At 35.8% G+C, this 26,001-nt stretch overlaps 1 protein-coding gene across 2 annotated transcripts in view; it reads left to right on the plus strand.

The window, feature by feature from the left end:
- The window catches only part of PTCHD4 (patched domain containing 4), a gene marked incomplete at its 5' end in the record, with an annotated part of 184,294 nt that extends 176,840 nt beyond the window's left edge, over positions 1-7,454 (plus strand). For both annotated transcript variants that reach the window (XM_081044407.1, XM_081044406.1), the window contains one exon: positions 4,613-7,454. In XM_081044407.1, coding sequence (XP_080900533.1) covers positions 4,613-6,246 — 1,634 coding nt within the window. In that variant the 3' untranslated portion in view covers positions 6,247-7,454. The remainder of the gene's footprint in view (positions 1-4,612) is intronic.
- Positions 7,455-26,001: the final 18,547 nt, after the last annotated feature.

Consider the following 26,001-nt stretch of genomic DNA (forward strand, 5'->3'; position numbering starts at 1 on the left):
TGTCAGAACTGAGGTACCGGGAAGTAATATACTGGAATTAGTTCAGGTCATTGCTCAATAGGTCAACCCACATTCATATTTGGTCCATGCATCATCTGAGATGTTGGACCACCTATCTTTTGGGTGGATATCAGCGTTTCGGTTTCATGTGCATTGTTTGAATAGGAATAGGACTCTCTGAGTACAGGTGGAAAAATAGTGAATACAACCATATTAGAAAAGCTAAGTGGAGAGTTAGGGCTTCTTTCAAGTGAGCAGATGGTCAAAAAATGGTTCTGGCCTTAGAATGAAAACCAAAGTGAAAAGAAACCAAGAGAGAAAACACTGCAGAGGTTAGAAAACAGGCTCTCCATGATTGACAGGCCACTGGACAGTGACAAGAGTAATCCCAAATCCTAATTTCTTCTTGGTAGGAGCTCAGTTCTGTGAATTAATTATTTGAGTAGTTATCTATCTGTACGTATGTATGTATGGATGGATGGATGGATGGATGGATGGATGGATGGATGGATGGATGGATAAATATGTCCTGTATTTATAATCAGGAAAAGGTTTAGATTAAATATGTGTATGATATGCATATGTGTGTACTATTTCTTTTCTTTTCTTTTTAATAAACCAATAATTCTCAATTGAGTGCAGTTTTGTTCCGAGACAGCATTTGGCCATGTCTGAAGATATATTAAGTTGTCACAAGTATAGAGTCTTCTATTGGCATAGTGGGTAGAGACCAGGAATGCTTCTAAACATCCTACAATATACAGGACTGCATTTAAATTTTATATTTATTAGAAGCTTTGAACTCTGTCTCAGAATTATCCAACTAAAAATAAACTTCTGGACTGACAGATGTTAGAAAAGATTATGCTTCTTGTTTACTTCTATGTTTTATATATTGACTAGCACAGGTTCTCATGTGTAACAAATTCTAAATACGCTCGTAAATGTGTATTGAGTTAAATTGAATTAATGGACCCAGCCAGAAAAAAGAATGAAATCTTGCTATTTGCAACAACATGGATGGACCTAGAGGGTATTATGCTAAGTGAAATAAGTCGGATAGAGAAAGACAAATACCATATGATTTTACTTATATATGGAATCTGAAAAAGAAAATAAATAAACAAAATAGAAACAAACTTCTAGATACAGAGAACAAATTGATGGTTGCCAGATGTGAGGGGGATTGGGGAGTTGGGGAAAAAAGGTGAAAGGGATTAAGAAGTCCAAATTGTCAAACATAAAATCAGTCATGGGGATGCAAATATTATAGAGAATATAATCAAAAATATTGTAATAACTATGTATGGTGTCAGATGGATACTAGATTTATTGGAGTGATCACTTCATAAGGTATATAAATATCTGACCACTATTTTGTACACTTGAAACTAATATAATATTGTATGTTCATGGTAATTGGAAAATAAGTTAATTTTTTAAAAAGTACATAGCTCTTCTGGACACAATGAATAGAGGTATAAAGATGTATTAAGTATACTATTTTTAAAACTAAGAATAACTAATTAAAAGGTTTTCTGAACCCATTTAGAATCAAGAATTACAGTTGATTAATTCAATAAGAGTTAGTGGGTGTCTTCTGGGCATCTATCACTTTACCAGATGTCCTACAGAGTATAAAAGTAACATAAAACGCATTCTCTCACCTTGAAGAATTTGCAGCCTTACCAAAGAGATAGAACATATCTTGATAAAACCATTTTGTTCCAGAGCAAAATAGCACATAGTTGTGTCAAAGTGAGTAATTAATTAGTGCAATAAGAATTTAAGGAACACAAAAAGATCAATATATCTGGAATTGCCAAAGATCGTTCCCTGGCAAAGATGAGAATTGAGCTGACCCTTCACAAGCCAATGAATAGAATTTCAATTAAATGACCACCAATGAGGAGACGGTGTTATAAGGCAGAGGAAATAGCATAAACAAAACTAAGAAGATAAGACTAATCCCGGGCAGGTTCATAGGGACAGAGAAGACCACGCTGGCTGAAGCATGTAAGAGATTTGACCTGCTAGGAAGTGGCCAGATTTTGATGAGAAACAAATGAGTAAAGATTGGTAGGGATACCCTATAAAATATCTAGATCTATGAATGGGTTAAAAAATGCCATCTCCTGTGTTTTCAGTCTTTATCATACATAAAGTGATTACTTAACCTAATAGGGCTTAGCACATCTTCCTATACGTGCAGACTTTTGTACTATATAAAGTGACACTCTGGCCTACAAAATGTACCTAAGATTCCATAAAAGTGACCATTAGCGAAGGCAAGCCAAATTTAGCTGTAGTCCCATGTAGCCTCGTTTCCCCCTCGTGACTACAAAGATAGCAAGAGTCCTCATTTCAGAAGAGAAGTGCTCTAATTGAAGAATTATTTTAATTACCTTAACTAATATCCTAACATTATGTTTTTGTCAAGGGAATAAACGAACAACTATTTTGTTTGGTCAAGAAGTCTTGCAGAAGATAGAAATGAACAACTGATTTTTGTTAAGAATCTTAATTCAATGTATGTATATGCTGACTAACTAATTAAATGTAAGAAGGAATAGATCGTTATCTGCACACACAAACAAAACCTTACCTTATACCTGAGTGCAGCTGTCATAGCCCTTTCTATTTGTAAGGATAAAAGTATATTTCTGACTAGAGGCTCAGAAGAAAGAACTTTGGAGAATATATAGGCTTTATATTTGGAATAAGAAGAGTGCCAATGCAAGTGGCACTCAATTAAAATTAACAATTAAAAGTTAATATAAACTCCCAAAATAAGAGGACCAAGGTGTCTTTAAAATCAAAGATTAGCATTATATGTATTTAAACCTGTAAATTCCAGAGTCAAATTAACTATAAAACAAGAATTCTTAGATCCCCATAAAAGAGGTTTTGGTAGATGTTCACTCACTATTAACTTTGTTGGTTAGGAGTAGGTTCACCAGCATATAATAGCCTTATTTACAGTGGCTTAGCCAAATGGAGATTTGATTTTCTTTAAAGAAATTCAAGAGGAAGGTAGGTCAGGGCTCATATTGGTGGCTCCAATATGTCATTTAAGACAAAGAATCCTTAAGTGGCTTCCAGTTGCGTTGCTTTGTTCAGAAATAAGTTACATGAACCATCGCTAGTTGAAAAGTAGGCTGAGAAAGTGTTTAATTGTGCACATTGCAGTCCCAAATAAAAGTAAGAAGAAAGGGAAGAATGATGTAGGCCAATTAGCAAACTCTATCAACAACACAAAATCAGTGATTATAGTAAGACCCTAGCCATTAGACTATATTTGTTAAAGCAATACTCAATGAATTACATATAACTCCAACATAGAACTCCAGTATTTCTGCAACACATAACTCCAATATCTCAGTGCCACACAAAGTCCATTTGCCAGGTTTCCTTGAACTAGTGCCTTTAAGCTTCATTTTTATCTGATGGATTTCTTGGAGAACAGCCCAAACACAGCTTGTATCCATTCATAGAAAAGATTTGTGTGTAGTACTGCTATGGCTCAAAGGGCAAGAGTGATCTATGAAGATTTCCACTCAGTCAGAAAGTTATCAGTTGATATATCCTGGATGGCAATTGACAGAGCTCATTCAAGACAGAGAAAAAAGGGGAAATTGCATATATGTTATAATACCTACTTGCCCAGCTACTTTATGATTTTGCTAGTAAAGAAGCAAGTGGTGGTATCATAAGAGCTGTCAAGTTCCCTAAATTAAAGCATCTCAGTGTCTACAAGTATCTGGCACATAGTAGGTGCTCATGTAATCTTTTGAATAACTCTTTTGTCTGTTTACCATTTTCAAAGGATGCACAGAAGTTGGTTAACAAGAAGCATTCTCTATCCACTTTAATGAGGCAGTCAAACATTTAGTCAGCATCTACTCTATGTGAATAAATGCTCTGTGAGGAGCCCAAAGGAAATGCTTGCTGTGATATCTTATCTCATCCTGAAGGTCCTGCCCTGTCTTTTATGTACCCTAGCAGATTTTCCTACTCACGCCCAATGTTCATCACTCAAATCTATAGGAATTGGTTTCTAAGCCACTTGGCCACCAAACTGATTATTAACATTGTAAAATCAATTTAAAGCTATGCTTCAGTGTTTAAAATCATCTTTTAATTTTCTACATTAGCATGTAAGTCTGCTTGAAATGGAGGTTTGGGACTATGAGTCATTACATCAGTTGATCAAGTACTAAACTGGTGTTTAAGGGATATCTGAAGAGGCACAAATAACAGCCCCTGCCCTTGACAACGTATGACTTATTTAAGGAGACAATATGTGTACAGGAGGGGAAAAAAAACCCACACTAATGTCACATTCTGTTTACCATTTGTCAAATTAATAGAACAGACAATAAATGTTTCATTTTGCCCACAATACCAATAAATCTGGACTTGGCTGAAGTGGAAACATGAACCAAATATGTCCTGTTGTGTAACTCAGACTTTGAGACCCTAATAGGAGGACCATAGCACTTTGAAGATTAGAGTATAACGTACTATTTGGCATAGATAACCTATAAGGAATTCACTTGAACCATCGGAGGAAATAAAAACAATTATTCTTTTTCTCCTTTTCTTAAATTAGGTCATGGAACTAAAGGAGTCTTTGAGCTTCTGTCTGGTTGGCGGAGAACCCGAGAGAATTTGCCCTTCAAAGACAGGGTGGCAGATGCTTATTCGGATGTGATGGTCACCTATACCATGACCAGCTCCCTGTACCTCATTACCTTTGGCATGGGTGCCAGCCCATTCACAAACATCGAGGCGGTGAAGGTCTTCTGTCAGAACATGTGTGTCTCCATCCTGTTGAACTACTTCTACATTTTCTCCTTCTTTGGCTCCTGTCTGGTCTTCGCTGGTCAACTTGAGCAAAACCGCTATCACAGCATCTTTTGCTGTAAGATCCCTTCTGCAGAATACTTGGACCGCAAACCTGTGTGGTTCCAGACCGTGATGAGTGATGGGCATCAACAGACATCCCATCATGAGATGGACCCCTACCAGCACCACTTTATTCAGCACTTCCTCCGTGAACATTACAATGAATGGATTACCAATATCTATGTGAAGCCATTTGTTGTTATCCTCTATCTCATTTACGCGTCCTTCTCCTTCATGGGGTGCTTGCAGATCAGTGACAGAGCCAACATCATCAATTTACTAGCCAGTGATTCCCCAAGTGTTTCCTACGCCATGGTTCAGCAAAAATATTTCAGCAACTACAGTCCTGTGATAGGATTCTACATCTACGAGCCCCTGGAGTACTGGAACAGCAGCGTCCAGGAGGACCTCCGGAGAGTCTGTAGTGGGTTCACTGCAGTGTCCTGGGTGGAGCAGTATTACCAGTTCCTGAAAGTTAGCAACATCAGTGCCAACAACAAGAGTGACTTTATCAGTGTCCTACAAAGTTCATTTTTAAAAAAGCCCGAATTCCAGCATTTTCGAAATGATATCATCTTCTCCAAGGCAGGGGATGAGAACAACATCATTGCTTCTCGCTTGTATCTGGTGGCCAGGACGAGCAGGGACAAGCAGAAGGAGGTCATCGAAGTGCTGGAAAAGTTGAGGCCCCTATCCCTCTCAAAGAGCATCCGATTCATCGTGTTCAACCCGTCCTTTGTGTTCATGGACCATTATGGCTTGTCTGTCACAGTGCCTGTTCTAATTGCAGGCTTTGGTGTTCTCCTGGTGTTAATCCTGACTTTTTTCCTAGTGATCCACCCTCTGGGAAACTTCTGGCTAATTCTTAGTGTCACCTCAATTGAGCTGGGCGTTCTGGGCTTAATGACATTATGGAACGTCGACATGGATTGCATTTCTATCTTGTGCCTTATCTACACTTTAAATTTTGCCATTGACCACTGTGCACCACTGCTTTACACATTTGTATTAGCAACTGAGCACACCCGAACACAATGTATAAAAAGCTCCCTGCAAGAGCATGGGACAGCCATTTTGCAAAATGTTACTTCTTTTCTTATTGGGTTGGTCCCCCTCCTATTTGTGCCTTCGAACCTGACCTTCACACTGTTCAAATGCTTGCTGCTCATGGGGGGTTGCACACTTCTGCACTGTTTTGTTATCTTACCCGTGTTTCTAACCTTTTTCCCCCCTTCCAAAAAGCACCACAAAAAAAAGAAACGTGCCAAACGAAAGGAGAGAGAGGAGATTGAATGCATAGAAATTCAAGAGAACCCTGATCACGTCACCACAGTCTGAAGGGTGTAGACTAATGGATTATTTTTCTTTTTCCAGTATTGCACAATGATGCAGGGCGAGTAAAACTCAGACCTCAGCTGCTTGAGCTGGCCAGGGGTAACAAGGCAAGTCAGATCAAGAGTGAATTCTTCATGACACATCAAGGTGTCTACTCCTTGGGGTGGGAGGGAAGAGGGAATCAAAGAAGGGGGAAAAGTTCTTTGCAACCTTGTTCTCCACTAAAGATAAGTTTCTGTATGTGATCTTAGAGCTCTTTCAAGGAATGGACAAATCAATGGAGTGTTAAAGGCCAAAAGAACCAACTGCTTTTAAAAATAAAATACTTAGGAAAGATGGAGAAGACAGGAAAGGGGGCCTCCAAATTGGGAAAGAGACATAGGAAATGTCAAAATTGCCATGGCACTTTTCATATTTGGTTTTTGAACAGGTTGGTCAAAGGAAACCTATTCAATACTGTCTAAACCAAAGGACTTCCCAATCCATTCTATGTGTACACATATATGTATATATATATGCCATATATACATATACTTAGATTTGTCTCTAGTATACATTGAAATGTATGTGGAGGAAGATGTCCATTTGCAAATGAGCTGGTCTTTCTCTAAAAAGTCAAATTGGCTTTAGCCAAATACAGAAGCATTAATGGCCATTCAAAACCAACTCAAGTGTTTCAGCAGCAAGAGTATTATTCAACTGTATAATAAGCAAAATAAAGAGACATGACTCAATTAGAGTCTAAACATCTTGTTGTCAGTCTTTGAGATTCTTGCTTTGGAGGACTTAGCAAAAACTACAAAAAACATTGGAATCAATTACCACGTGGACAAAGTTTAAAATCTCATTTTAGAGCTAAATACTTCATGTGGCTTTTCCTTGGCTTTTAATGGTTCTCTGTATTTGGAGAGGCTGATTTGACTGCTGTCAGAGAGCTCACCCACTGCAAATGAGCACTTCACATATACTATTCACATGTATGTGTATAAAGATGCACAAGTGTGTGTGCGTATGTGTGTGTGTTTGTGTGTGTGAGTTGGGGTATTCCATAGTTACTGTATTTGCATTTTAGATGGCGAAAATAGACTGTCATGCAACAGAGATACTTACCATAGGACAAAGGAGATGTAACTAGGAAACTTGTAGAGTAAATGGACCATCATCATTCATCACGTGCTATCAACCGGTTCTCAGTGTAAAGAAAATATCCTAATCCTATAAAGTCTCTTGTGTTCCTTGCATTAATATTTGGAACATTAGTCTGACCACCATCACTATCAGAGTGGTCACTATAACTACTGCAATATCATTCTGGAGCTTCTTGCTATATCATTGTTCTTGTTACCTGGAAAGTCCTCCTCAGCTGGCCCACCTTCTGGTGATCACAACTCTCTGCGGGTGACATGTTAACTGTCACTGCTCCTGAATTCTCTCTCAAAAAAAGTACTGAGGTGAATGTTTTCATTGAGTAAAAGTTTTCAACTCCCCAGCAGATAGGCCCAGTCTGTTGGGTGCTTATTTGGATTAATGCTGTGCTTCCTGTGACAGAAAAATTACTGGAAAATGTCTTTTTCCATACGAAGTAGTAGACTAAGTTAATTTTCAGGTAGGACTGAACAAATGTCCAATGATTATAAAACCTGCTAGTTAGCTCTTTTATCTGGAAGAGAGCTGCTGACTGTTTCCCACCAACTTTGGTTGTATATGTTAATTGAATTTAAAATATTAAAATCTTAAAAAATGAAAAGCCAATCTCTTGGACTCAGTTAAGTTCAAAAAAGACACAGTAGAATCTAGACTTGGGAAATAAACTTGGTAGATTAATGAAGTAACAAATTGACAAAACACCTGTACTTTCACAAATAAAGAGTTTACCAGGATACTAAGAAAAAGGAGAACTGTCTCTAAAGTGGAAACATTTAACGAAATTTTACTTTATTAAATGGAGTTTGTTTTGTCCTACCTTGAGGTAATTGAGTTTCTGTTGGAAATGATCCATGTCTTTTCGGTTGTGTCCATCTGCCCACACTATCAATAGATTGAGTATGGAAAATACTTGCCAGAAGCGTACATTATTGATAAAGTTATGTCACAGGTAACGTAGATATTTATCTGCTAGACTGCTCTGCTAGGATGAACTGGTGTTTGGCACCAGCAGAACTGCAGACCATGATCTCATCTGAAGTAGACGTTTCTGAGGAGTTGAAATTTTTTTTGGGGGGTGGGAGGGGAGTAGATTCTTCTTTCATAGTTTACTCATCATTTGTGAAGATTTGTTTTACATCCCTTTCAAAAGATGACAGGTAATCAGCTGATCAATTCCATGAACTATCACTCTACTTCTCTCTAAGGTGTGCCATACTCCAACCATTTACCAGATTTAAAAGAGCTTGCCTATGCAGGCCATTGTTTTTTCCTCAATTACCTTAGACAATTCTGCATGCAAAGAAAGTTGGCAGGCTAATTTGTAAAGAAAGAATCAAGCATGTCAGTTGCCAAACGCACGTGGGAACAGTGGCATGTATTACCAAACCACTGGGGCAGTTCTAATATCATTCCTCCATCTAGATAGTCTCTATTTGGATGGGGGAAAACAATTCCTTGTTAGATTATATCATCAAGGATCAAAGTGACTGTGATAAATATGAGTTTCTCATTGTTCAAGTGATTAGAAGGGTGAAAGTTTGGAAGGGACATTATCTTTTCTAGGACACCATGGTACTCTTTAATGAACTGTAGCAATAATTTATTGAAATGAAATTTCTTGTTCTGGAAGAGTTAATATACCCCCAAAAATGCCCTCACTCAGTCCTAGGAAGTAATTTAAGCCCAGGAAAATTTACTTGAGCATCAGCTGAACTCCAAAACAGGTATTTCCAAGAATTCAATTTACTGAATGCCAAGATACATCCTAAAATATGAGATCATGATTTGCAGGTAACATCCAACCTCTGCCTTTTTCAGTCGCTTGTGTGCAACTCACCCTAGTTTTTCAAGTTTATTCCTATTGTTTTGTCCATTTGTTAAATTGTGGTGTTCAAATTAGGAACTGCTGAAAGATGGCCGATCAGCTCCTAGAAGAGAAGGAACCTGCGGAAAATATCTCAGATACGTAGAAAATTTTATTTTGTTGAAATGTGCTTTTCTCTGACAGTGAGAAGTTTGCAAAAACCACCCCCTTTCTGAATTTAAACTGGAATGTGGATTTGTTTCTTTCCATCAGAATTTATATTTGAATTAGAAAGGTCATAAGAGCTTCACTCTCCATGATGGCTAATAAAGCTTCAAAGAGGTACTCACCTAAATTATAGAGATTTGGCTAAAAGTTAAATTCTTTACCTCTTATAGTTAAAGGTAATCATATGCTAACTTCAGCCACACTGACCTTTTTTTTTAATGGAAGGTGTGCTTAAAGGTCATCCCATAAATTCTTTCAGGGGCCGTGAACCTCTTTGAAGGTCGTGCATGAATATTCTATGAAGGAATTATTCTCCACTGTGGTTGTATCATGTGAGTGTTCCTTTCCCATTTAATTTCTATTTATTTCCACAGAATTTTGGTTTTACCTTGTGAGCTTAGAAGAATTATGACAAATGAAGCTCCTATCATTCTACAATAGCCATTCTTGAATGTTGAATTCAAGAGGATGAGAGCTTTGTCCATTTTGTAATTACCCATTACACTTTCCAGTAATAAGCTAATCCTTTTAGGCTTGTGGTTAGAGCTAGGGATTAACTATTGCCATTCAGAATTACATGTATTTTTATAAGTTGACTGTAAATATCATAATTACAGTCACATATTTTTATGACCAAATATTTATGAATGCCCAGCACTATGCATGCATTATTACTAATAGTACATAGATTTTTTTAAAGACACTATTTTCATGGTTATTGCAACTCTTTTAATAAAATTCCCATATCTCCTAGTAACAAATGCTTTGTAGGTTTTGGCTCCAAGGGCCTAAAGTCCATAGAAAAAGTCCATGCCAAGAAGACCAATTTAAAAATTGCCTTCCATGGGTATTGATGGCAGCAACCTCTTCTAGAATGTCCTTTAGAAAAATCCTAGAGGTTAATTCTGGCTTCCAGGTGAAAGACATAGCAGATTCTATGTTAGTCAGTAACTAAGCATACTTTAATGTCCTATGTTTGCTAATCTCCTGGTGAACCAGAGAATACAATGCCTTGAGATTGGAATTTAGGCGTTGTCGCCTATGGATTGGAGAACTCAATGATTTGCTTAACCTCTCTCTAGAAGAATCTCTCTGTTCAAATTCTCGGTCTTAGTTGTTGGTGTTTGCAGATGGTATTGATAATCATTTCAAATGTGAATCTGAAAACTGTCCCTCATTCCAAAAGAGATTTTGAAGCACTTTTATTCCTTTTAAAAACAAAAACAGAAAAGACTTTTTGCTCTTTCTGTGTTATATGTGAAAAATTTTATATCATTGACTCAAAACCTATCTATCTATAGCCGAATTGGTATGCCCTTGAAATCTCCCCATCTTGAATTTAGTATAAAACTCAGCATCATCACTGTGGTGCAAGCATTTACACCAACACTTTGTAAGCAATGGTCTGCCAATGTATTGGGGGAAAATGAACTATATTTTTTTCTGGTTTGTCTCAAAATCATGACTACAAATATATTTACCCAAATGAAAGCAGAAAAATCATAAATGAAAGCAACAAAGCCCATCTGCATCAGGTCCAGCATGGAAGGGACTATATGTAGGTATAAGAGCAATAAATTCCTTTGATTTCTAAGCTAAATGGCCAAGATTTGACTCACCATCGTGTTTTAGTTAGAAGGGCAGGTGTCGATGTTCTGTGGTTGAAGAGTTGTAGAGTTGAATTAGGCATTTGGAATAAGATTGAAAGGATGGTGAGAAATGAGCTTATGCTTAGCATAGAATGTCTGTAAGTAGATGTGATAGAATACGTGGGCAAATTCCACATATGTTACAGTTTAGGATACAGCACAGAGAATTGCATGGTACCTCAAAACAATAGATTTCTGACTCCTAACAAAACTGATCATATGCAAATATGTCCCACTTGAAGATTTTCTTATCATTTGTCTTATTCATAACCCGATCTTTACTGGGAAAGAGCTCATGAATTTCTGAGCATGAACCAGCAAGCATGAGCCATAGATCACTTTTTGGGTCAAAGTGGGCTACTATGGAGATTACTTCAAAAGAAAGCTTCAGGTAAGCTTCCAGATAAGCATTATTCATTTGCCAGGTAGTGAGCTGATTTTTTTGCATCTTTGAAACATAACATTTTTTTATATTTTCTCTATGCTTAGTAAGGACCTCTCTATTTCTAGTAGAAAAATCATTTGCTTTTCTTATGAAATGGAAAACAATTCAAAGAGAGAATAAAGAGTCAAAAATCAAGTACTCGAATAATACAGATGACTAGTTTACAGATAATGCCATATAATTTCTGCACCTCTAAGGATGTCAAAATTAAATGGGCTTAGACCCTAAAGTGAGAACCTCTATAAGGTAGATAATTTTTAATATATTGAGTATTTATTAAAAATAACATTGCTAAATTTGCACTTTTATAAATCACAGAAAGTCATTCCCTACTATTTTTCCGAGTTAAAGTTTCCCCTAAAAAAGTTCTTGTAGGTCATGCTAATTATACAGTCTTAAAAATCAGAAAAGAACTTTAGAAACAGAAGCGTATGAATATCTACTGGTTATGTGTGATTCCTACTTCATGTCACATGTTTGTACTTATCTGAACTGGGATTTTTAGAAGTCATTTTTAACTGTGATTTGGTTTCTCACATGGCCAATGATATAACCAGACCGAACAGTATGTTATCTTTCACCTCTATTTCCATAGTTACTAAAGCAACCATATTACCTTCGGAGCTCTGTCAAACCAGTGGAGAAATAAGAACTTTATTGCTTTGGAAGATTTCACTGAAGAATTCCCTAGGAGTAATTAGGAGAAACTGCCATGTGTAAAAGAAAAGTGGAGTTTATTATAAATGTGTCACTTTCCAGTCCTTTATAAGTTTATTAACATGGATTTTGACAGAGGCAGCCTACAGTATGTTGTGGCGAGCTCCTAAGTTATCTAATGCAAGATGGTCGATAGAATATCTCCCTGGAAACTGAAATACCTTGCATCATTCCTTTTGGTTGATTCATTGGTTATTGGTAGCCACAGTAAGAGAGCTGGAAAAAGACCAAACTGTCATATTCCTGCATGCTCTGCTACAGTATGAAGCATCTATTTTGAGGTACAGTCAGGAAATTCTGGCATCTTTTTTTCTCAAACATAAAAGTGCCAGGGACTGATAAGTTATACCTTAAACTCGCCAATGCAAATATCCCAATGTTTTAGCAGAGTTTAAGCAACAACTTTATTATATTTTCCTATTAATTATGCATATTTTTCAGCAATAGACTTTCTTGCTCTTAAATAGGAAATCTGTCACAGCTTGAAAAGGGCAGAGATCTCTCCAAGCTACCTCATACAGGTATTTAAAGATAAAATGGCATGCAACCTTTAATTAAATGGCAATACATTAAAACCACAACACAATTTTATTTATCACCTCTCCTTGACGCTCTTTCACTTCGTAAATTTAGACCAAGCTAAATGTAAAAGGAATAGCCCCCATGTGTAGTCCTACTTGTGCATTTTGGTTAATATAACATTTATTAATATGAAATCTCTCAGGGCAGTTTGGTTGTTTCTACAGGCATCCCAGAGCACAAAACTTGGTTCAGAATGAGAATAATCTGACATTTGACTAATTGAGGCACTAGTCTACCTGGTAAGGTGCACAATCAAATAATCTCTGTGCAACTTCAATAAAAATTCCAAGGGCACTATTTATCCATGGAAGGAAAATTCAGTTTGTTTGCTTGTTTATCCTAAGCAAATGGAAAGAAACAAAGTTATCGGTATTTGGCATTTTACTTAGGTTTTCTTTTCCACTGGATGCCATTACTATTATTTTTCGCTAAATCAGAGTTCTGAAACACAGGTCACTTTTGGAAGTGTTAGAATCAGTGAGAAGAAAACTACAAGGAATCAACACTCTTCACCTACGCATAGACAAGTCATAGGAATGAAAGTAAAAGTTAAACCCTTTTATTTCCTTTTCTTTCTTAAAACAAAAGCCTACTTGTTCTTAATCCCGGCTAAACAAAATGCTAACTTTTATAATAAAATAAAGAAGAATGATAAAATGTATGAAAAGATGAGATACCTAAGTTATATTTTTATCCCAAAATATCTTCAAAGTAGGGAACTGCCTGAGTGCTCATTTTAGATCTTCCTAAGAAGCAAATATTCTCATGAGTCCTTCAAAGGTCTCCAAATTGCTTGCATTTATTTCATTATCAAAATTGATTTCCATTCTCTAGAAGGGAAAAAATAATTTACAAACCAGTTTTTTTCTAACTATGATAAAAATAAAGAAATAAAAAATTATTCTCCATACATTTGCACAAGCAAACATTTAAATAATTACATTAATCTCATAACTCAATCAAGGGAAATCATTTGCATATATTTCCTTGTTTATTTCATTATTATTTTTATATTTTGGATATACAGAGATATAATCATTTTAGTCAAATTCCTCAGGATTACTGTTTAAAAAAATCTATGATCTAAAGCCTAAAGGAAAAAAACTTAAGAAAAATGACAATAAAGTCTTAGCTACTTGCAAAAATGTCATCTCAGTTATATTTACTATAATAATGCCAATAGGCAAAGTTATTTACAGTGTTTCTGGCTATGTTGACCTTTTATCTTAAAAACAACAACAAAAATCTAGTTCCATTAGTCACAATAAGGAACCGTTAGTATATTAGCATAGTGATAAATGATACAGGTGTTTACTCTTTAGTTCCTAGGGTCAGTTGATTTTACCAATTCTTTCTAGATCACAATCCCAAATGCTGCAAACTAGGCTGTCTGTAGATTCACTGCATTCTCTTTCACTTCTTATTATTAATATTAAATATCTCACAGAATGCCATAATACATGACTTCTTCATCTAACCTCACTGGGATCTTTGGGTTTTTTCTCCTTTAGAGGAAGATTGCTCTAAGCTAGGAATTAAACTTTTTAAAAATTAGTTTCTGGTGTACAAAACAATGTAATAGTTAGACATTTCACCCCTGACAAAGTGATAATCCCCTCCCCCAATCTGTTGCTCCTCTGACATCATATATATCAATTACAATTCCATTGACTCTATTCCCTATGCTGTACTCCACATCCCGTGACTACATATATATTAAATTGTAGTTGGCATACAATATTATTCAGCTTCAGCTTCAGGAATTAAATTTCTTAAATATAACATCTCATGACATCACAGTGTACCATAACAATCTATAGTTCTTTAATATTTTAATACTTTCTTGAATTACAAGTTCTAAAAATTATAAATTTTATCCTTTGAAAATTTAAGAATACATGCATTAAAAATATTACCACAATACTATATATCAATTATTCCTACGTGGTTTAAAGATCAGGAATTCTGAAGCAAGTGCAAAATACCTTGGGATTCCTGAGACATGTTTTTTTTTATGAATCTAAGTTCACAAATATCTTTATAACATAAATTCCTAAAGTGCTACTGAAATATTTAGATGGCCCTTGAGGACCTATAATAATTATACTAATTTCAAGTCTAAAGCAATTTATAATCACTTCAAAAAAAACCCTGCTTAAAGCTCCTCACTGCATTACATTGTATTACTGTAGGAACATTAACTAGAAAAGTGCTTAAACCAACAGTTTTCTTACCAATGTGAAAGCTACAGAAATGGAGGCAGTAACAGGCCGGCACTTGAGCAGACTTACTCGTGCACATCCCTCAGGCTGCATGCAGGTGATACAGTTCCAAGTCTGGCTGAAATTAATCATGAGCTGTCAGCACCACTTCTAAGTATTAAAACCAAGAGTGTTAAACATTTGAATACCCAAGTCCACTGTATTCTGATGAATAATGTGATGGCATTACATGGAATACGTAGATAACCAACATTCACAGGATTTAAGTGCACCTAATGGCAAAATTACACTGAAACAATTTAATAATCCACGATCCACTTTACAAGCTGATGTCATTGCAGAGTCATCTTTATCACTGATATCATTTGCATGACTAAATAGAGAAGTCTGCCTAAAAACATTTCATGTTATGTAGTTTTTCCTATTTTTTTAAACAAGGATGCCCATAATTTTGTATGGAAATGTTTAGATTTACTCAATAGCCATTTTCCTGTCTAGTTTTAATATTTTAATCATCCACTTATTTTGCTTTCTTTCTTTGTTTACATATGTTCAATTTTCTTCATTTCTCAAATAATTTTTTAGAATAATTAAAACATGTTTCTCCTTTAGGTAAGAATGTGCATGGCTAGAAAGTATTGAAATAAGAGCTTAGCAAAATTAATCTGGACAGGTGAACATAGTATTTGCAAGCACTAAAGTTTGGGAAAAGAATTACTCACTGTTATTTATTTGTGCATCAAGCTGAAATTCCCTCCTGCTTTTAATAATGGCAGCTGACATGGCAAACAGTATATAGCTATCTATTCAATGGAGAAAAAAATGAAAGAATCCTCATGCCTCTGATTTGTCTGCTTAGGGCCTAATGAAAAGTGAGTTATTTAACAGTCTCAGTCTATGAAGGCCTATATGTGGATGTTTTTGTTGTTGTCTTGTTTTATTTTATTTTCTGAAATTCTCCTTTATAGCTGGTTACACAGAAATAAGGCCCCATATAAAAGAATAATTTCAGGTATGTTGAAACTAACTGTCATTTCTAAGATGAAATACTTGGAGCCTAGAACTATACACATCTTAATAGTGAAATAAAAGTGAATGTGATTTAACATGAAGAAAAACTACAAAAGGACAGATGATTTAAAAAAAAAAAGAGGTCAGTAAGGAAAAAATGCAAATTTTTTGAAGAGGGAAATAAACAGCTGATATTTTTTAAAATTTGTTTTCTGATTGTTAGCTTAGTTATTTGGGGAGGGATTAATAAATACATTGGAAGGGGTCAGAAAATGTTGACATACCTAAGTCTCCAAAAGTTGTTTGCTGCTAATCCTTAAAAAATAAGATCAGATATTCAGTTGCATTTTAGGGTCAAGATTTACTGTGGGTGGGTTCCTGGAGCACCCCTAAATTGCTTGAAATGATATTCATTTACTCAGCAAATATTTAGGAGCACCTATGTTTGTCACTGTGCTAGGATCAGAGAAAAATACCAATATTCAAAACCCCTGCCTTTGAGGCACCTATGATCTGTTGAGGAAACTTCTGACTGGGATGTTCAAGGAAGTCAAGGAAGGTATCATGAAATAATCCGCACTGAAGCTTGGATAAGATTCTAAAAGATAGAAGTGAGGGGCTGGGCACCACAGTCTGGGAGAAAATGGAATACACAAGCACACATAGACTGGGAAGCAGGGTGTGAGGATGAAGGCAGAAGAGCTCATTAGAACCCAAAGGGGACTGGATACAGGTGGGATATTATAAAGTAAGGATCACCAGGATATGGGGAGCTCTTTGGAGTTGTGAGTGGTATCATGAAGAGAAAGCTTGTTCAGAGATACATTCTTAGACTTGAAGGCAGTGAAAGGTTCACACAATGTCAACACCACCATCCACTCTCCTGTGTCTTATCTATTAAAGAAAGGGATCCAAAATTTCAGCAACAATATTTAAATTTATAATCTTCATTGCTTAGAATATAATGTTTGCAAGAGGCACTTTCGGGCGTGAGTTTGAGTTTCCTGATGGCAGAACACCACTGCATTCTGTCATAGATGCCTATGGCCATCTGGTCACCTCAGATACACCAGGTGTCCCTCCGTGTGCAAGAGCCAGGGCCTGATATCGATCAATTGGAATCCAAACCTTCCAGGAAAACAACTCAAACTAATATACTCAAACTAACCGTCTGTTAATAGTATCAGTTTTAGTATCAATTCAAATAATACATGACTAATAGGGAAGGTATTATTACCCCTGCTTTATAGATGATTTTAAAAAAGAAAACAATGTAAATAAGTATTATGCCCCTATGGTACAATACATCATCTTTTCGTTATAAATCACTATGAAAGATCTTGTACAGAGGAGTACAAAGGCGAATTATATGTGATGAAAAAAGCTGCATAGATTTTTCTCCCCTCATCTTCCCTTTTCTAAATGCCAAATGTAAGACAGTGCTTTGGTTAAAATGCTTAAAACTATCTTTTTAAATCATATGCTTAAGAGTCACCTTTACTTCCTTTGGAGATCACAGTGGGATATAATATGTGTCCACAGTTTTAAACTAATCAATTTATATACTAACCTTTTTCTTTTTTATAGTCTTAATGATAATAATAATTGGTGCTCCCCAAAAACATCAAGCAGGATTAAAAGGAGGTTTGGCGGAGTATATTTTAACATTTAAATACAAGATAAGCATTTCCTACCATAGTAATGTTACTTGCAGTTAAAAATGAGGTTGGAATTGTATGGGAAAGCCACATTTTGCAGCCTGTTTAAGAGCTCATCTGTTCACAGAATTAGAAGGGACATAAATCCACCAACCTAGTAGCCATAGGAGACTGGCCAACACACACACTCCAAAGACATGCTGGGTAATCCCAGGAGTAGCAGAGACATTGGTCCTCAAAATTTGCTGCATATCTGAATGACCGAGAGAGATTTTTGAAGTCGCAGTGCCCAGACTGCCTGCCAGACCAATTAAATTAGTATTCTCCACCAGTGAGACTCAGCACTCAGTAATTTGGTAAGTTCCCCGAGTGATTTCGATGTGCAGCTAACTCTGAAAGACAATGGCTTAGAGTCAACAAAGTCAACCCATTAATACCGATAGAGTCCTTTTGTTTACTGAAGATACAAAAGTCACAAGACAAAGATATCATGGCATCTACAACTAAAATATAAGCAAGAACTTGTAGAGAGTCCCAAAGGGAGTTACCTAGAGGGTAGAGAGATTATTTCTAGACAGCCGAACCTGGTAGAAATGCATTGTATTTAGGATAGCACTTATGATGGGGTTAGATTTTTGGCCGATTTGAAACGCCTGAGCAAAGCCATAACAAACCTAAAGCACAGAATGTGTTCCTGGATCAGGGAACTCAGTCAATTTAGCTTGAGTGTATGTTTCCAGTAGAAAACTTGAATTTGTACAAGTAGAAAGTTTGGTAATGGGATCCATGAATGTCATACTGAAGAATTCATACTTAATTTGATGGACTTTTGAATAACTTTTAAAATATTAACAGTGTCAGGATTTAGAAATATTAGTCTGCAGTGATGTAAGTATGGGGTAGATTGGAGACGGCAGACCTGAACCAAAGAAATATCAGGAGTATATTGTAGTCACCAAGGATAATAGTGATAATGGCATGAAATATGGTTGTGGCACTGAAAATAAAAAGGAAGAAATGAGTGCCATCAATACTATAACACAAAAACCTACATCTGTTAGGAAGCCTGGACAGACAAGAATTTTTGAGTGTCCAAAGCACCAGTGTATGGTATCCTTCAATTGAATATGTTAGTGTGTTTTATAGGGCATTACAGTCATTCACCAGTCATGCAGTCTTTGAATGATCTATTCACTCCAATACTCTAATTCATGTCAAAAAATCACATTCCTCCGGTTTTGATATGCAAAATGACCTGTTCTTAACACAAAATATCAGGAAATCACTCTAGGGAATGGTTGATTTGGGTCTCCATATATCTATCTTGGGGAAAAACATTTGATTTACTTCATTTATCTTATTGACGTCATTTCAGTAGAGTAAATAGAAGATGAATTAAAGAGGATAAACAAAAATTTTAGGAAAATAAATAGGACATCTGATCTTTTGTGCTTTTCTCCACATTGCATTGCTGGATGCTCAAGTATATCATGTTTATCTATATATGTATAATACCTAACTAATCTACAATATCTAGATTAATCTACAGATGGGAACATCAATGTAATTGGCAAATAATTCTTGAAATTTGTTTGCATTTCAGGGAATTTAACATTTCAGGTGACTTATGCTTAGAAAGAAGATCACTGTTCTTCCCACAATTAGAGAGCTGATCTTCAGTCATCTTCTCTGAAATCTTTGTGTGAGGCACATACTTTATTCCACCATAAAGATAAGGTATTGTCATTTTTAACCATCAACCATATTGGATATGCATATAAAATGTAATTTTCATAGCATATTCTTACACATAGCAGTTACATAATTCAGTAGATGGCTTGTCTCTAATTCAACATTTCCTGTGAAATAATTGTCCTGTCAAACATTTCACATTTATAGATATATGCTTTTTAACATTAGCATTAAAATAACCAGAGACAATAATCCAGATGAACTGTTTGTATTCTACAATTTTATAGAATAACAAAAATGTGTAAGGGAAGGCAGGGAGCAAGTGGCAGCTTGAGAAAATGTAAAACATTTGGATCTTGGAGCCACAAAGCCACACTACAAGCAGCCCAGAGCAATTCAATCATCCACCTAAGTTTTGGTATACCCTTTGGGTCATGGTTGTCACTAAATAGCTTACTGCAAAAACCCTATAATTATCCATTCATTCATTTACTCACCAAATCTTTCATTCAACAAGCATTTTTAAACATTCTCTATATGCCAGGCACTGAGCATGAATGCAAAGAAATGTCTAATGCAGCTGCTACCCAAAGAATTTAGATCAGCAAACTAAGAGTGAGACAGCCATGCATAACTACATCAAGAGTAATGGGTGTTAATATAGACAATTTATTCTCAAACGTGAGCGTGCATCAAAATCACCTGGAATGCTTGTTAAAAGAAGGATTGCTGGGCCCATCTCCAAAGTTGTGATTCAGCAGGTCTGCAATGAGGCCTGGAAATTTACATGTCTAACAAGTTCCCATGTGATGCCAGTACTACTGATCTGGGGAACCATGCTTTCATTTTAAAATTTACTGCAGTAGAAGTCTATGAACAGCAGTAGGCATTCTGAGAGTAGCTGGATTAAATCTGCCCTGGGATGGGGGTGATGATGAGGGACCACTTCTCTTCACTAGGCCTGAAAGTCTGGATGATCAAAGTGTGCCAGGTCCTTTCAGGCTGAGGAAAGGAAACTACTTGAATTAAGGCCACACTTGCCAAGGTTGCCTGTTTATAAGACTCACCTGGAAAGCTTGTTACATTCCCTAGGGGTGGGCCTTCGGCATCTTTATTTGTAACAAGTCTCCCAGGAGGGTCTTCTCATGAAGAAAATTTAGAAAACATTGAACCAAGGCATGGAGTAGGAAAGAGTATATCGTTTTCAGAGAAGTCCTGATATAGAGTGTTTTCACTAGAATATATGGATTTCCAGGTAGAATATTGGACATCAATTAAGTTTGAATTTCTAATAAACAATGAATATATTTTTTTAGTATAAGTATGTCCCATGCATCATTTGGGACATATACTAAAAAAATTGGTTTCTCTGAAATCAAAATTTTACAAGGCATCCTATATTTTTATTTACTACATCCGTCAACTCTAAGAATGTAGGGTGTGTCTCAGGTAGAGAGAAGGACTAGAAAGAATGAAATTGAAATAATATTATATTATTATATTAAATAATTATTTACATTATAAATATTTAGTATAATATAATAGTGTTTTCCATGTGGGATGATGCAGATTTATCATGTAAAGGATGAGGCTTAAGTTTCAGTTGCATGAGTTCCAAGGCTCTGGGATGGTCCCTAGCTGTGTGTTCACATTGTCATAGATTTATATAAAATTTGCAAAGCATAATTTTGTATTGTTTTTCTTACAAAGGGATTCCAAAATTTTATATGCTTCAGGCCCCACAAAATATTGATCTTCCTCTGCATGTGGGACCATCATTAATATCAGGTAAAATATCAAATGGATATTGCCAAGCATTAACTCTAAGGTAAAAATGTTAAGTACATTCGAAGCCCAGACCAGCTGAAGATCTTTTTCTTCCTAGCTCATCAAGAGGAGCTACTCAAAGTCCAAATGGCTTCGACACTAGCAAAATGAAGCCTGATCTTTAAATTACCCTGGATGTGTGCCATTAATTTCCAGTGGGATAGAGAAAATATTCCATCTATCAAATACATTTGACCATGGGACCCCATGTTCATGGAGCATCTTAAAGAACTCATGTGCCATGGAGCGAACTTTAGGAAATGTTATATTAGAGAAGGTCAACTTGGTTACCAATGTGTGAATGAGCACTTATTAAATTTCTGAAGGAACAGAACTGTATAGAAATTAGTCCTCATTTCCTAAATAATGTTGTTTTCTGGATAATCAAGCAATTTATGTCCTCACATGAGAGTAGAACACCTAAGGAAAAATGACTCCTCGACATGAATAACTTTGTCTGGATTTTAGTTAAAACAATAATGGAGCTGATTTTCCCCCTTGGTTCCAGTAGAAATTCAGGGAATTGGAAATAAATAAATGGAAACTGAGTTGAAATAGACAAACAAGAGTAAAACATGAAGAAAAAATTGCCAAAATGGTCTGGAAAAATGAGTTGGTAATTTATTTTCATCCTTTTGAAAAATGCTATAACATTCTAGAATAATTGCAAAATGGGGATCATAAATAAAACCGCTAAGAAGTTTATTTCTCTGAGAACTTTATAAAGCCAAAAAGAAAATACCTGCCAACAAAAAAGCATAGTGTGTTGAAAAGGCTGTAAGCAGACCATTGTTCTCAACATCATGCAGCTATTGAACTGTGATGTATGCCAGATTGGGGATTTTGTTATTTTTTTAAGCCATAGTTGCTAGACTATGGCTTAAAAAACAATGGTTGACAAATCCATAATTCATTAAAAAATAAAATAAAATCTACCACCACCCAAAAGGCCACTTCGGTTATACAGATAGAATAAAGAATTGTTGAAACTTAAGAGTCACACACAAAATGCCTCTAGAGGTCAAAGGTCTCTTACCAAATGTTCCAATAGTGTTTCTTTATGTATTATATCTAAATACTTAGAGTACTCATTTTTATTTTCTCAATAATAGGAAGCCACAACTAAAGGTTGCCAATGATAGAAAATAATTATTGATTGGAAGAAATTTTTCAACAACTAGAAATATGAGCATTTACCGAGGAACTAGGAAAGTAAAGAGGCATAATGAGCTAGCCATATCATTCACGCACCGATCCATCCACCAAACATTTACTAAGTACTTATAATGTGCCAAGTAATGGACCAAGTCCTGTGCTAGGGACAATGCAATGTTCAAATTATTCCAAGGAACATCTTAATGGCTTATTAGAGGACAAAAGTAACTATTTGTTTTAACTGAAATGATTGTGTTATGAAACATTGGCAAGACCAGAGTTATTTGCCTGCTATTAAGCTAATCTAAAAATTGTTCAAACTATTTAGTTATTATTTCTTTGCCATAATAAATGGCAGTTACTCTGCTAATTTTTTGTCTGTTGGAAATGAGTACCAATGAGTGCTAGATGTATCTTGGTAAGTAGGAAGGCAAGGACAGGCAAGCAATTAATTAGTGTTATTAACAATGCTGAACATAAAAATTGCTTGAGCATAAATCTTTTTGCTTGATATTAATCTAGAAAAACAAGTTAGTGACTACAAGTCCAAACAAGTATCAAAACTCATATTTTGACCCAAGGGAAGAAATACTAATAAGTTGATTAGTCACTCACAAATTGAGACACAGATAATAAAAAAACAAACAAATAAAGAGGACATTGTTTTATGAAAGTATATCACTTAAGAATGGTAATAAGGAGTCATTTCCTGCCCTGCTGCCATCTCAGCTCACTTTTATTTAGCATAGCAATGACTCAGGCCTATTCAAAAGGATAACTTGAAAGGAAAACAAGTAATTTGGGAAGAAGAGTTTCCCTATGGGTGGAGTAAAAGAATCTTCTTAATGCTAGTTCAGTATTTATTCAGTTTAAAATTTATGGCTAGGATTGTGAAGTCTCCAACATTGGATTGAGATTGATAATAGGTTCCACTAAAATCATGATTTAAGAGGCATCCAGTAGAATTTTCTTTCCTTCTTTGTTCAATTTAACATGGAGTACATCAACGTGTATTCCTCAGGGCTATACTATATTCAGTAGAGAACTGATGAAAAGTGTTTATAAAATTATTTTAAGTCTAAAAATTAGGAAGACCTTCCCCACGGAGAAATAATTTTTATTAAAGTGTTTTATCACTCCTGTTCATCCATGATCTAATTACCCTGCTTAAGAAGGTAAATCTCAAACAAACGGTTCAAATAAACTAGTGGCTTAGTGAATTTTTACCCTGTAGCTTTCCTTTGTGATATATCTGCAGTGCCAAAATATGTGTACACATGACTTGTATTCATCTTTTGTTATCGGTATCTATTGAGTATTATAATTTTCATACAGCTTTTTCCTTTCTTAAAATGTGTATACATTTCTTTGGCACCCTCTGTATTTATAATCCTCTGCTCCATGGACAACCCCGTCCCTGCTAGGTAACTATATCCTGGGAAACTGGAGATAGAAATTCTGAGAAAAAAATCATAAATGAAGGCAGACGTTAAAGGCAATGGGTAGTAAATACCATTATAAAGGGAAAAAAAGCTGCATAGGTGGGGCCCCCATTTTCTGTGGGGATGGAAGAAGGAGTCTACAAAGATATAGATATATAATCTAGATTAAGAAGGACAATGGTATAAATAATCAGACAAATCAGAAGATAATGTGTCAACTTACTGTTTTTGTTTTTACGGCAACATTCGCAAAATTTCTTGAATTTCCCTTGAATTTCTTATGTTGAGTTTTGGACTTCTTTGTTATTTCTTAATTAACACAAGACTTTATGTATTTCTTTTATTTAATTACCTTGAGCTCAGTTTATGCACTGTAAGGGATGGAAAAAAAGTATTACAAGATTTCTACACTTAAGTGGCTTGAGATCTATGTGAAGAGGAAACAGTCGTGAGTGACAAACACAGAAAATGGCTGATGATAACTTGCATGGTTTATACTTTAGCGTTAAGAGAACTGAGTATCAGAGCCTATTGACATTAAAGGGGAATGCTGCATGAAGGAAATGCAACTTGAAGCAGGCCTTGAAGATGCACTGGATCTGATTCAGCAAAGAACTCAGATCTCCGGAGCTGTTAATTCTGGTGCAAGAGGCATGATAGAGGGAAGACCTACTCAATCCGTGTCTCCACTCACTTTGTCCTCTCTAGACTGATCAAGTCCCCCAGTGGGTCTTTTGTGCTTGTTGTTCTCATCACCCTGAATTCTCCTCTTCCCCCGCATAGCCACGAATTTTCTTCACTTTTTTTGGTTTCTTTTTAAATAGTGTGTCATTAGAAAGACCTCCATGACCAAACAAAAATATGTTCGGACCCCTTCCCTTCTTATCATGGTGTTTATTGTCTGTCTGTCCCCAGTAGCCTGAAAGCTCTATGAGGGCAGAGATTCTTTTTCTCTGTTCTAAAAACTGCTGTAACCCCGTATCCTAGAATTTTACCAGGTACATATGAGGCATTCAATAAATATTTGGGGAAGAAAGAAAGAAGGGAGGGAGGGAGGGAGGAAGGAAGGGAGGCAGGGAGGGAGGCAGGGAGGGAGGGAGGGAGGGAGGGAGGAAATAAGAGCAAAGTGTGGACCAATTTCAAAAGGACCTTGAAAGCTCCAAGAATTTCAATTATAAAGTTGAAGCCATTAGATGTATTGTATTGTCTAGTAAGTAATTCAAGGTAGATTTACTAATAAATTTAAAGTTTCTTGCCTGTGAATTCCTTGCCAGGTAATATTAACATCCAGCCTTTCATTCCCTTAAATATTTATCAGTAGCTTAAATTTTAACAAAAGCCATGGTTTTTTTTAACATAGCAGGGCCTATGTTTGTATTTTAGCTTATAAATGCAAAAAAACAGAAATATCGTTGAAAAAGTGAAAGATTATCATGGCAACCACAAATTTAAGTAGTGGTTGCTATGCTACTTTTGCTTGGCTAAGGAACTCAAAGATACTGCCCCAAGCCATTTTCAGCTGGAATTTTAGGATTATGTACACAAGCACCCAAAGCCAGCATGACATAAGCATAAGCAAAATATATCATCTGATGCTCAGGAACATTTCCTTCTTCCCTCACAATGAATCATTCATTGATATTCTACCTGCTGTTTCCAAGCTCACATTAATGATTAATTTATTAGTCTCAAAAAAACAGATGCTCGTAATTAACTCACAGGTTCTGTAAGATCATTAACTAGTCCTCTCAGGGCTGAAAAAATTAAGAAGAAATTTCATAGCTTAAATTCATCAATTCAAGAAGAAATATAGAAAGCATTTTCTGTACAATTGTGGTATTTGTTGTATTATTTTTCTTTCTGGTAGAAATTTCTCATCTTCTAAATTTTTGTTAGTATAGAACTTCTTAGTTTCTTTAACATATGCAGATTTATTATTCAACTCCATCCACAGAAATTCTGACTCAGATGGCTAGTGAAGTGTAGCCTTGTTGCTTGGTCAAGTTTCTTATTGCTTTTGGTTTTATGCCTTAGTTTATCCATATTAGAATTTCTCCAAAATAACATAATTTATGTTGGTGAAGCAGCATTGTACTATTTGTGGCAGAAAGTGGTTTATTAATTATATCATATAGGTTTCAGCACATGCAAAGTTATCTTTAAGTTTTGTAGATGATAGT

The sequence above is a fragment of the Rhinolophus hipposideros genome (assembly GCF_964194185.1).
Source record: "Rhinolophus hipposideros genome assembly, chromosome: 3".
Classification (NCBI taxonomy): domain Eukaryota; kingdom Metazoa; phylum Chordata; class Mammalia; order Chiroptera; family Rhinolophidae; genus Rhinolophus; species Rhinolophus hipposideros.